The 14,196-nt window shown below is 34.8% G+C and overlaps 1 protein-coding gene across 1 annotated transcript; it reads right to left on the bottom strand.

The window, feature by feature from the left end:
* Window positions 1-13,597: 13,597 nt before the first annotated feature.
* Window positions 13,598-13,930, bottom strand: LOC118982290 (40S ribosomal protein S28-like). Its single transcript, XM_037039338.1, has one exon. It carries the CDS (start codon window positions 13,901-13,903, stop codon window positions 13,694-13,696), a length of 210 nt encoding a protein of 69 aa, XP_036895233.1. The 5' UTR covers window positions 13,904-13,930; the 3' UTR covers window positions 13,598-13,693.
* Between the last annotated feature and the right edge of the window lie 266 nt (window positions 13,931-14,196).

Here is a 14,196-nt window from a genome sequence, read left to right as displayed (position 1 = left end):
TGACATTCCTAGCTTTATAACTGTGTAGCTTGTGCTTGGCTGCTTAAAATGTTCTCCCCATGGACAAGGTCACTTGCTTTTGAGACTAATTCTCATTCTTTGTGTTTAATTTGGATTGAAAATATTATTGCATATCTTTGCAGTCTGGGTCTTGCAACCATTATTAGGTGATAGATGAGATTATATTTTGAAGTGAAAACTTGTGTATTTTCTGATGAAGTAAATATGCCAGGCATTTAGCAGTTCATGCTTCAAAATTTAAGCATTGTAATGCTAATGATGTTATTATCAGAGAAATTTGCTATGAGATAATTTATGCTACTGTATAATCTCCAATATTTTCAAGCAAGCATTATATAATTTAGGAATGCTGAAGACTTAAACTTTATATCTGAAAGAGTTGGAAGTGAAAAATAATTAATTCAGTCAGTATAGAGATCATTATCTGATACATACAAAACTGACAAAGATAACACTACACTACTGAATGAAAATTCATGAAATTACAGAATTTTGCAAGTTCAGCTTTCTCTTCCTGAAAGGTTCTTTCCCACTTCCCACTTTCTTCCTGCTTTTCTTTGTCTTTGTTTTTTAAAGATTAACTTAAAAAAACTTAGTTCCCTACCAGAGTTCTCGCATCAAACACATCTTCACTGCAGTTAGTTGTTAAGCGCAATGTCTTTCCCATTAACTCTGTGAAGGAAAGTGTCATGTCTGTCCTGCTGATTACAATAGCTTCCGAAGCTGCTAGAGCTGTGGTTTGAGTTGGTTCCATTGTACACTCTGGATTTAGACCACCGGGTTTTAAATACTGCCTCAGCCACATAACAAATTGGTGACCCTGGTCAGATGGCATAGGAAATGTGTGCCATAGTTTCCTCATCCTTAAACCAGGGTTTAAATGGTGCCTACTTCATAGACTGGTTGTGAACATTACATTATTTAATATGTGCACAGTGCAAGTACCTGTGTGACACACTATAAAACTATTAGCAAAATGATAGCTATTTATATTGCTATTCTTTTATGAATAGTCATTAATTATTGAATGTATATGTATCAAGCATTTTTTAAGCAGAGGACATGGTTTATTGATATAAATAAAATATTTTAGTAAACAAGTGGACAACACCAAAATCATCCCTTTGATAAATACTATTGAAATCATTTGGCAAGTTAACTCATAAAACAGGGTGATGTTCTAAACTCTCTTTGTTATCTGAAAAGTTTTGTTATCTTCACCACTGAATTATTTGATATATTTATTAAGATTTTACTGTGGTTATAAGTAATCTTTGTAATGCTCACTTTACATTTATTCCAAGTTACGAATATTATGTTTATGCTTATAGGTATAAAATTACAAAGCCTTAATTACCTACTTTTCTCTGTGCTGGAGAAAATCTTACATTTTAGGGGGAAAGTATTGACCATGACCATGAGTATTTCTTTTATCTACCTTTTTAAATAGAGGTTTGGAATCCAGATCAGTAGTCTCAATTTGCACAATGTAACTTTTCATCCACTTGCCACTCAGCTTGCTTTCAAATCACTTTGGATTGTCCTGGAATTTGACCCCAAGTGTAATCTCAAACTCTTCAATGCCCAGTAGTTACCAAAAGTGCAAGAAGAACTAGTGATCATGGAATACCGGGAGGATGCACAGTTAAAAATAATTTTTTGGAGACAATCTAATTTTATTCTTTCATTAAACTAATTCATTGGAAAATTTCTGACTAGAACAAATCTCATTTTCTTCTTGAACCTTAGCATTATATAATTAGTGTGCACTGAAAATGCATAACAACTGTATGAAACACATCACTGTGTCTATCACAGAAATATTTCATTAGATTGAACCATATCATATAGAGGACAGAATGCTGGGAGGAAATATGTTCCTGATCTCACCATTACCATCAACTACCAAGGACTACCAATGATTTTTCAAATTATAAATGTTTGCAATGATTTTTCAAATTATAAATGACACTCCGAATCATGCAATTCACAATCCCTTTTAGGTTGGCTACTACAAAGCTCAAAAGCAAATTCATAGCCATCTTGCTGTTTTATAAGAGTTTACGGCATGGATTTTTTGCATTTTTTAATCCTACTTCATCACATGCTTTTTCTACTTTGTCCTTTTCACAAATACTCTCATTTTCCAATTATAATTATTTTTGTTTTTCATTCCACTGTTTTTATTGCCTCAAAAAAATCTGAAATAAAGCGTGGTGGAAAAAAAACACAATTTAGGATAATGCCTAAAAATGTGGTCAAGGGTAGATTTAGAGCACTCCAAATGATAGTGGACTAAATAAAACTTTCCATTCAGTTCTTTGAAGTTATTTGTCAAACATCTTGAATATTACCATAAAGTTATACAATTATCATTATATAGTGTGGTTGCTGAAAGTATTGCTATTAAATCAAAACTCATTTACTAAACATATAATCTAAATATGCTCAATTTGAGATCCTTTTTATATTCAATATTCATTACTGCATTTCATTAAGTTAGGAGAATTTGACACATATCTCCTTCTTTAGCTCTCCGGGACAGAGGTCATTCTCTCTGATGCAGGTCCACTGATTTAACATATGCTATTAATCACGTCCCTTGTGGGCTGTTTAAAATTTTTCTAAAAGAAGCTGAGTTGTTTGCCAAGCCCATTTCCTAATTAAAGTTATTTTAAACCCTTGGCATTTTAACTTTATTTTTAGAATGACATTTCAAGGAATAACATAGGAACACAACAAAAACCAAATAGTAATAGTAACAAATACTACTAAACAAAATCACTTTTCACTTGAAGCAAAGAGACCACTAAAGGGACACAGAATTCTGCTACTTTCTCTGATGGCTTCCATGTTCCACCTAGTTGAAAGTTATCTTTCATTTTTACACTTCCTTTTAATATCTTCAGCTTTTCAGTTTTAAGCATGAAAAGAGAGATGGCCGTATTTTATTTCATCTTTCTATTCTCTACATATTCATTTGCACAATGAATAAATGAGTACAAATAGTGTTTTTCTTCCTAAAGGCCATGCTAATTCATAACAACATTCTATCTTTTTAAAAGGATTTCAGTGTAAGGTTTGTTACAATTTTATAGAAACACATATTAAGATAACTTCTTAAAAACTGAATTTAGCCCTGGCTGGTGTAGCTCAGTGGATTGAGCACAGGCCTGTGAACCAGAGGATTGAGGTTTGATCCCCTGTCAGGGCACATGCCTGGGTTGCTGGCCAGTTCACAGGAGGGGATGCATGAGAGGCAACCATACACTGATATTTCTCTCCCTCTCTCTTTCCATTCCCCTCTAAAAATAAATAAATAAAATCTTTTTTAAAAAGCCCTGAATTTACTACTCTTAACACATAATATGAAATTGCCAGGTAATTTATTTTGCACCTTATTTCATACTTTCTTTCCTGTAAGTTTTAATGGATAGTCATAATAAAAATAAATAATAGAAAAATGAGAAATATTTAGTTTAAAATATTTCCTATTTATAATAATGATATTTTATTTATAAAATTTTCTGTTATCACTAATATGTACAACTATAATGTATGCTTGCTCACTAAAAAATGTTTATTGAGCACTTACCTGTATTTAAGAGTGGGGATACAAAAGTATATATGATATACTTCTTAGAGTGCATAATCTGCTAGGAAAAACAGTAGAATTATTATAAATAAATCATCTTAGCATGATAAGGAAGAAGAATTATGAATTATTTACAAATCATTCAGTAGGTACAAGTGAGTTTCAGATGTGTTATCCTTTTCTTCTACCAGAAAAATATTTCCCTGACTGAGAAATAGATATGTACTGTAAGCATGAATAAAGAATGTTTAAATTCACTATGAAGGAATGACCTACAGAGAAGCTCCGCATATGGCCTCTGGGAAATGCAAACTGAAATAATAATGAAGTAGCACCACTAGAAGTCCAGGACACTCACACCAAATACCGGCAGAGATGTGAGCAGCAGGGCCTCTCACTCATTGCGGGTAAATGAAAAATGGTACACCCACTTTGGAGGAGAGTTTCATGGTTTTTTACAAAACTAAATTTACTCTGACTCTACACTCCAGGCATTGTGCTTCTTGGTATTTGCCCAAAGGAATGGACACTTATATCCACACAAAAACCTGGACACTGATCTTTATGGCAGCTTCATTCATAATGGTTTAAACTTGAGAGTTACCAAAATATTCTTCAGTAGGTGACAGGGTAAATAATCTGGTATATACAGACAATGGAATATTACTCAGCACTAAGAAGTGAGGAGCTAGCAAGCCATGGAAGGACCTGGACAAACTTAAATTAACATTACTAAGTGAAAAAATCCAATCTGAAAAGACTACTTGCTATATGACTTCAACTATCTGGCATTCTAGAAAAAGCCAAACTATGGGGACAGTAAAAAGATCAGTGATTGCCAAGAGTTATGAAGGAGGGATGGATGAAAAGGTATAATACAGAGGATTTTTGAGGCAGCGACACTACTCATTATGAAACTATTAATATATTGCTGGGAACATGTCATTACACATTTCTCTAAACCAATAGATTCTACAACAGTGAGAGCGAACTCCAATGTAAACTATGGACTTAGGGTAGCAATGATACATCAACGTAGGTTCATCAGTTGTCACAAAGGTACCACTCTGGTTGGGAATGTTGATAGTTGGGGAGACTCAGCATGTATGGGGACAGAGAGTACATGGAAACTCTAGTTTTTGCTTAATTTGCTGTGAACCTAAAACCTCTCTCTAAAATGGTTTTAAAAATAAATGCCTTCTAGTTATTTTATTATAAAGAAAGTTTATTACATTTTTAAACAAGAATAAATGTTTATAAACTGCTTAGTAGATGTAGACAACTAAAGGAGGAGACAAAAACTTGAATAAGCCATCATCCAACATTCACTAGCATGAGGCCCTCGGAAGCTGGGAATTTTCAGGCAAAACCTTTCCTCTGAACTGTAGAATTGAGAATAACAATAGATTACTACTAAATCTTTTGTCTTCGTGTTTATGGAAAATTTTTTTTTCACTGTATGACTTAAGCAAATACCTTTAACCAAGAAACATGTTTTTAAAAAATTAATGTGAGAAAGAGTGAGGCTACCTACCAGTCAGAACTAATGACTGTCATTTAATTCATTTCTTAAATCCACACTATTGAGTCTTGGAGTTGGCAGTCTAATTATATATTAGAAGTAATGGCAAAATTCCCTATGTTTAACTTCGATCTGCCTTTGTTCTGCTGATGCCTTTCTAAGATTAAATTCCTGAATAGACAGGTGAGTTGAACTATGGAGGTTGATTAGACCTAAATAAATTAGCCTTAAAGTTCTGCTTTCATGGGGTGTTGTATATTGAGGCACATTGATGAGTTTACTTTCCACTTGATCTTGCTGGAAATCCCACATCCTGTGAAAACGCATACCTACAGATGAAACCTGTGTAGACCCAGATGGGAATTGAAGGTTTACTGGAAATTTTAGTCACATCTGATTCCCAACTATGGAATATTGATCAGAGATACTGAGTGTGTGCAGAAAAAACCTATTTTAGAACTGAATGCCATATGGGAAAGAAGGAGAGGAAAAGCATTCTTAGAAGGGTGATGCAGCATTCTGTAGCACGGTTTACAGTGGTGAGAAAGGAGTACCCACCATATGCCATATGCCAACTGTTAACCATTCATTAGCTAATGTATAACAAGAAAATAAGTCATCTTTCTCACTCAATGAGCATGAAATTTGTGCAGTGTTACATTTATTAGGTGACCAAATTAATTTTTGTAAATGAAAAGTAGGGTTGATCATTCTACCAAAACTAAGTCTTTCAATTAGCATATTCTTCATTGTGATCTTCCTTTTCTGGCTATTTTCAGAAATAAAAACATGTGAGCTCAATGAGCCAATGGCTAGAATTTGGTATATATATTTTTGTTTAGTTAAGCTTTCTCAGGTTGGTGTTTGATGGGTTTCTTTTTTCTTTCTTTCTTTTCTTTTTCTTTCTCTCAATGAGCTGACATTGGACCTAAAGCCTGGTGACAAACTGTCTGAAACTCTCATCAACTGGGCCGTCTGCTCCAGCAGACACCATGCGTGTCTGCATCCCATCGACCTCATGGAGTGCCTTTGTCTCGTTTTTGTATATCAGAGAGGCATAATACTATATTCTCCCAGTTTTTAGTTATTGCTAATTTTTCTTGAGGGAAAAGACTATAGAATGCCATAGAAATATCAATGTGTAGTACATAAAATCTTCCCATAATTAAATTTATCAGACTTCTAGCTAATAGGTAACATTAATTTCTTACCCTTAGTTAAATTTTAGTTTTACTTCAACATATATATATGTTTATATATATATACATAAATTATGTATATATATATATATACACAATTTTCTAATTAAGTGAACTTTCAGATAAAATCTAGTCAAGTCTAAAATTTCTGTGTCAATCTTAGCAGTGTTGATTCAGCCCATTCATATTATTTAATTTGCATAGCATATTTTGGGATTTTAAATTTTGTTAAAATTGAAAATCATTATTAGATACTCATTCTTTCCTGAACTATTTTTCAGTAATGTAATTTTCTTTCTGTGCAAAAGTATTTTGGAGCAAGAGAACACTTTCTATGTTCTGTAATAGAAAGGTTTACCTCATGCTAGTTAATCACTTTTATTTTTGTCTATACTTTCTGTATTTAGCATAGATTATCTTACATCTTTGCTTCAAACCTCTTCAAGGTTGTTCACACAGCTTTCTGTCTGAAATTTTCCTTTCTGTTTACCAAGTTGTGGTTTTTTCCTATAAAAGTTAAAATTATGGCTTTATTGTCTGAGTTGAGAAAGTTGATATTTTCTTGCTTTCTCCACCCCTGAGGACAACAATTGATCAGAGAAGCACAAAATAATGTTCTAGCTTTTCTTTTGGCCTGCCTGTCCAAATACGCAATTTCTGTAATCTTGGACCTTTGGCTCTCTATACTATTGATTGTTTCAAAATGACTGTTGGATAGGACTTGCAACATAGGTCAATGCAGAACTATTTCTTAACCTGAGTTTAGCAATCTCATTTTGAGTTTGGCAGTGGAATTGAAAGACGTTCCTGTCCTCCCTGGGAAGGCATGGCTTACAAATGGTTAGTCTGCTCTAAAAAAGGGAGATAACATTTTTATGAACTTGCAATAGAGCAAAGTTAAATGTGTTAAATGGGAAATGATTCTAGTATCACTATACTGTGTAATGCTAAGCTGTATTACTGAAAAGAAACCAGCAGACCAAAATTGCTTATCTTTTTTATATTTATAAATTCTTTTGTGCCACTGATTTACTGTGGTTTTCGCTGTTTATGCTTGTTCAGTTTCTAAGCGCCTGTAACTTGGAATGAAGCTGATGAGTCACATTAAGCATTCTCACACTCAGGGGCAGCAGAGACGCAACGGCTCACTTAATTGCACTCATTTAACCACTAAGCCTCGTTTCCAAGGGCTCTGCCAGTTGTCAGGTGCACTGTATCACAGTCCCACATGGCATGTGACATCTTTGCTACTTGCTGCATCTGGTTAGAACCCTCTAATAAATGCTGGTATCTAAGCTAGTGAAAGAGTCCAGGTGTAGGACAATGAAACTCAAGCTAATGGTGGTGGGAAGTGAAAACTAACTCTAGAGAAATTTTCCCATCTGATGGAATAGGACAACACTTTTTCATATTCAAATGAACACAGTCATATTCCATAGGTGCATTAATTAATTTATTTTAATTTGTGAGCATTGGTCATTATTTCAAAAGATTAGTTTTAAAATAATTACTAGACATAAAAGATTCTGTTAATTTCACAAATTTTCAATGTGAATATTTTTGGTCAGATTTAGAAAGAGCTGAATTATTGAATGAATGGACTTAAATTACTGGCATTTTACTAGGATGTATGTACAGATTTCTCAATTCATACTTCCTTCTTCTTTTCACCAATGAGAGGATGCTTAAGTACATAAAAGTGATTGCTAAAAAAATTTCACGGTGGTTGCTTTTCGGCTTTTCCTCAAATTAAAACTACAGCTCCAGTTATTGTAAATAAAATAAAACACAATGAAAATCAAGTATAAATACATGCCTATTTGTTGTTTTCCTTCATAACATTATGTGTATCAATTTATATCATACAATATACTTTCAACTATTAAACTAGTTAATGAAAAGAAATACATATAATTGGTAGACTGAGTATAAGGCCATACAATTTTAGGTATTATATTTACGTCTTTAATTCATTTTGAATTTATTTTGGTGTACAGTATAGAAAAGTGGTCCAGTTTTATTTCTTGCATTGTCTTTTCAGTTTTACCAACACCATTTATTGAAGAAACTAGCATTTCCCCATTGTATGTTCTTGCCTCTTTTGTCATAGATTAATTACTTTATCATCTAAGCATGGCTTTATTTCTGAGCTCCTATTCTGTTCCACTCATCTATGCACCTGTTTTGCACCAGTACCGTAATGTTCTGATCATTAAAACTTTGTAGTATATTTTGAAATAAGGAAGGATGTTACCTCTAGCTTTGTTCTTCTTTCTCACGGCTGCTTTAGCTATCTGGATCACTTATGGGTCCGTAAAAAAAATTAGATTTGCTTGTTTTACTTCTTTGAAAGTACCTTTGGAATTCTGATAGGGAATACATTAAGTGTGCAGATTGCATTAGTAGTTTGGACACATAAAATATATTAATCCTTTCAATCCATTAGCACAGAATATCTTTCCATTTATTTATGTCATCTCCAATTTCTTTCATCAGCCTTATTATAATTTTTATAAATATTTTATTTATTTATTTTTACCAAGAAGGAAAGGGAGGGAGAAAGAGTGAAACCCCAATGTAATATTGGGCAGTTGCCTCTCACATGCCCCCAACTGGGAACTTGGCCTGCACCCCAGGCACGTGCCCTGACCGGGAGTTGAACCTTTGAGTCTGTGGGACAATGCCCAACCCACTGTGCCATACCAGTCAGGGCCAATGTTTTGTTATTTCAGAGAACTAGTCTTTAATTATCTTGGTTAAAGTTATTCACAGGTATGCTATTGTTTTTGATGCAGTGTAAATGAAAGTATATTTATTGATTTCTCTTTTTGATAGCTTGTTATTAATGTGTAAGATGTAGCCTACATATTCATTTTGTATCTTATAACTTTTTTGAATTAACTTACTATTTCTAATAGCTTTTGGAAAGTCTTCAGGGTTTTCTATATACAGTATCAAGTCATTTGCAAATAGTGACAGTTTTACTTCTTTCCAATTTGGATGCCTTTTATTTATTATTTTTGGTTTGATTGCTGTGTTTAGGACTTCCGAAATCATGTTGAATAAAAGGTATGAGAGTAGGTATCCTTTTCTCATTCCTGATTTTAAAGAAAAAGCTTTTAGCATTTTGCCATTGATATGCTGTTAGCTGTGGGCTTATGTATATAGTTTTTATTATGCTGAGGCATGTTCCCTGTATACTCACTTTGAAGAGAATTTTTATCATAAATGGGTGTGAATTTTTTCAAACCTTTGAATGCATCTATTGAGGTGATCATGATTGTTATGCTTGGTTATGTTAATGTGTATCACATTGTTTGGTTGGTAGATATTGAGACATCCTTGCAATCTATGGAATAAATCTCGCTTGATCATGGTGTATATTCTTTAAATGTATTATTGAATTTGGCTTGCTAATATTTTGTAAAGAATTTCTGTATCTGTGTTGAAGATATTAACCTGTAGTTTTTTTTCTTTCTTTTTTTGTAGTATCTTTGGTTTGGTCTGAGAGTAATGCTGGCCTGGAGACCTGAACCATAGACCTCCTAGAAGAAAACACTGGAAGCAAATTATTTGACATCATCTTAACAGTATATTTTTGATGTATCTCCCTGAGCAATGCAAACAAAAGCAAAAGTAAACAAATGGTATTTTAAAAAATGAACTATTGAAAATAAATAAACAAATGGGACTTCATCAAAATGAAGAGTTTTGCACAGCAAAGGGAACCATCAACAAGACAAAAAGAAAAACTGCTGAATTGGAGAAGATATTTGCAAAAGACATATTCTATAAGGAATAATATCCAAAGTACATCAAAAATCATAAAACTCAATATAAAAATATCCCATTGAAAATAGGAGTGAATCAGAAAAAATATTTTTCCAAAGAAGACACAAAATTCTAACAAACACATGAAGAGATGCTCAACATTACTAATCCTCAAAAAATGCAAATTGAAACCACGATAAGGTATCACCTCACACCTGTCATAATGACTATGGTCAAAGTGTCAGCAAACAGCAAGCGTCAGTGAGGATATGAGAAAAAAAGCACTTGTGTTCTGTTGATGAACATGTAAATGCATGCAGCCACTGTGGAAAACAATATGGAGGGTTCCCAAAAAATTAAAAGTAGAACTACAATAACAACCCAACAACTCCACTTTTGGGTGTTTATGCTAAGAAAAGGAACATACTAACTTGAAAAGATATACACACTCCTATGCTCATAGCAACATTATTCACAATAGCCAAGATAGAGTAGCAATCTGGATATAGAGCAATACATTAATGGATAAAGAAGATGTGGTATATGTACAATGGAATATTACTAAGCAGTAAAAACAAAAAAAACAGAATAAAATAACCATTTGTGAAAACATGAATGAACCTAGAGGAACTTTTGCTAAATGAAATAAGTCAGACAGAAAAAGACAATATTATGTGCTATCACTTATATGAGAAATCTAAAAAACACCTAAATGAACAAAAACAAACAAATGAAACAAAAGAGAAACCGATTTACAACTAAAAAAAAAAAAAAAAAAACTAGGGTCACCAGAGCACAGGGGTTTGGGAAAACAGGTGAAAAAAGTGAATGGGGATGAGAGGATAGGAGGTATAAACTTCCTCTTATAAATAAATAAGACCCAGGGTGCAATGTACAGTACTTGGAACAAATCAGTCATAACTCTGAACAGTGAAGATGGTTATGGACTTATTATGGTGTCTACACTGAGGTATATGAATATTGAAGCACCATGCTCTACTCTTTAAATGTCATATTCTATTATCAACTACACTTAAGAAGAATGTATATCTTGTCTTGCATTTTTTTCTACTGCATTTTCTAACAACTTGGGAAAACAATCAAATCAGGTGGACATGAGAAATATTGAGATTTGTATTGTTTTGAAGAGAGATCGAGGGTAAGTAAAGAGTGCTGGCAGCTGACTGATTTACATCTTCATCGAGGAGAGAACTAAATGAAAAGGCTTAAGTTGCAGTGGTAAGAATTAAAGCTAAATATCATAAAACTGCAAAAGTAGTAAAATAAGCAGGAAAATAAAGGAAACAACTTGAACGAATATCTTATTTCATTATTTTATTTTATAAAAACCATTCTCTTTCTCTCCCTTCCACCCTCCCTTTGTTTTGTTTCAATATTCAATATCAATACAGTCCACCAGATACCAAACATATTAATATAACATTTAACTAATTGAACATGAAATTGATGGCAACTCAATAATTTATTAATGATATAGAGAGACTACTCTTTTTTAATGTGCCACCTTGTACCATGTGGTCAGAAAATTGATTTTCTGTGAAAGTTATTTTCAACTTCCACTAAAGGTCAATATTTTTAAGAAGTTTAGCCGGTGTGGCTGGTGTGGCTCAGTGGATTGAATGCCAGCCTATGAACCAAAGACTCGCCCGTTCGGTTCCCAGTTGGAGCACATGCCTGGGTTGTGGGCCAGGTCCCCAGTAGGAGGGGGCTCATTAGAGACGACCATGTACTGATGTATCTCTTCCTCTTCCTCTCTCCTTTCCCCTCTCTCTAAAAAAAATAAATAAATTTTAAAAAAGAAAATAATTTAAAAATTTTAAAGTTTAGAATATAAAAATATAGTTCATGTTAATTATTATTAAAACCTATGTAGGGGCGACTTTTCCCGCAAGTCCCCCTGTCTGCCACAGATGAAAGTAAACAAGACAAGACATGATCTACTTGGGGAGGAGAGGTGGCCAATCCCTCAAAAGGGAAGGGCCTTGAGCAAGTGGCCAGTTTCTCAAGGGAAAAAGGCATTCAGCCCCTTCCTCCAGGGGCTTTTGTTGGGTTGTAACACACAGGAATACAAAGCGGCAAGGATCAAACAGTAGATAACATTTCAAAGAAATCTGAGGGCTTAGTCTGAGTCAGTGTCTGTCAGGAAGGGGGTTTTGCAGAAACTTTAGGGTTTCCTGCTTGGACCCTTAACATATGAATGAAAGCACTCTTAGCAGAGCAGATTTCACAGGTTTTTCAGGAATTCTTTGTGATGCCAGATTTTCCCCCAGGACACACTCTAGCAAGGCAAGAAGCTGCACTCCTTCCCATCAGTGATTCAGGCTTAAGGGGATTAGAGCCAGGAAGCGCTTCTTCCAGAGAACCTGTCACATAGCCCCGGGGGGCAAGGGTCCACTGCTCTCTCTTTGTTGCAGCCCCCCAAGTCTTTCTAGGATGGCTTCCCAAGTGATCACGTCTGGCTTAGGTTGCCCCTCCTCTGAGGGGACTTACCTGTTAACAACATAGGCCATGCTTTGGGGGCAGGGAGAGGAAACTGAGGCAGGATTAGCTACCAGAGACAAGCTTTGTCTCCTGTGGCTTGCATTCCGGAGGTCACTCACTCATCCTTAGTCATGGGAGGTAGTTACAATTCCTGAAACCAGGCAGAGCGGTCCACAACAAACCTAGATTTAAATTTAAGCCATTTAGCACACCTAAATGTACAGGTAGGTCTCATTTCAAGGCCTATGTTATATACGAATGTTTTGCAATATAGCTATGGGTTTGTCACAAATTTATTACTGTAAGTTGGTATAATGTTTGTGTATTTTTAAATGTTACAATGCTCTTAGGCTGGATTTAATTAAACTATAAAGTAATCTATAACTATAAATGTAACAATGCTTATGTTCTTTATTCCCACTTCTTCCCTCCCTTTCTTCCTGTTTTTCTTTCAAATTAAACAAATAATTGATTTAGTCTGGGTTATTCACTGTAGTATGGTGAGAATCATAAATAATAAAAATTAGCATAACCTTCACATAGTCTGGTGGAAGGAAACAGACAAATATACTAGTAGAATGTATGCAGTAATACAGTGTCTGTGTCGTAAAGTTCAGTCTAGGATGTCTTAGATTATGCACAATGGGTAAGTAGTACGAATTAGAGACATTTGTGAAGCAGAGACCATCATTTATTTTATTTTTTTTAAATTTAATTATTTTTCAAGTACAGTTTTCTGTCTTTCTTTTACTCCCATAATTGGTACCTATATTGTGAGTACTGATTTAGTGGCAAAGAAACATCACCCGTGGCTAAGTAGAAGCTGCCGTCACAGGCTTCCCCTAGTACCAAGTTCCTAAACAACAGGTGGAAACCCCATGGAACAGGCTAGAGAGATGAAGGCTCAGATGTGAAGTCTGTAGGTCTCTCAGGGAAGGTAGCTATGGGAACTCCCACTTTTCACTCTAAAAACCTTCAAAAGTAGTATTTTTTTTACATGCAATACAAATGCTTTATTAACAGTCAGATGTCACCCCCAGGGGTCATCTCTTCCACCTAGACATCCAGGACCCAGACGCCAACTCAACGCAGCGTCCGAGCCTCTCGCTCTGACTCCAGTAGGGTGAGCACGTCGCCCTCGCGCACGGGGCCTTTCACGTTGCGGATGATAGAGCGACTCGTGTCGTCCATGAATTCCATGCGCACCTGCGTGCACTGGCCCTGCGAACCGGCCCTGCCCAGCACTTTGGTGACCCTGGCTAGTTTGATAGGTTGCACACGACTCGTGTCCATGATGGCGTCAGCGGTTCGGCGGAGAGCAAAAGTAGTAATTTTTAATATGGCAAAAATTAATATACTTTCTCTTCTACTTCCCTTATTGTTATATAAACCGTGCGTGTTCATTACAAAAAAATTAACAATCAGATTAAAGCAAAGGGTGGAATAAAGTCCAATTTGCCACACCTCTGTAGTTCATCTTAATTTAAACATAAGAAAGCATTCCATTTTTGCTTTCCCAAGATTCTATATTTGTCTTAATGGTTTTGTACAGGGTGTTGCTTATCCTTGGGCCACTGCTAGACAGA

This window comes from Sturnira hondurensis, unplaced genomic scaffold, assembly GCF_014824575.4.
Source record: "Sturnira hondurensis isolate 20B ecotype Veracruz unplaced genomic scaffold, ASM1482457v3 Scaffold0025370, whole genome shotgun sequence".
NCBI classification, from domain to species: Eukaryota; Metazoa; Chordata; class Mammalia; order Chiroptera; family Phyllostomidae; genus Sturnira; species Sturnira hondurensis.
Note: the sequence above shows the minus strand (reverse complement) of the source record. Positions and strands in the feature narration are given on the sequence as shown.

What these genes read in the sequence shown, in the direction of transcription:
- LOC118982290 (XM_037039338.1), bottom strand. Translation starts at nt 13,903, where the DNA reads ATGGACACGAGTCGTGTGCAACCTATCAAACTAGCCAGGGTCACCAAA.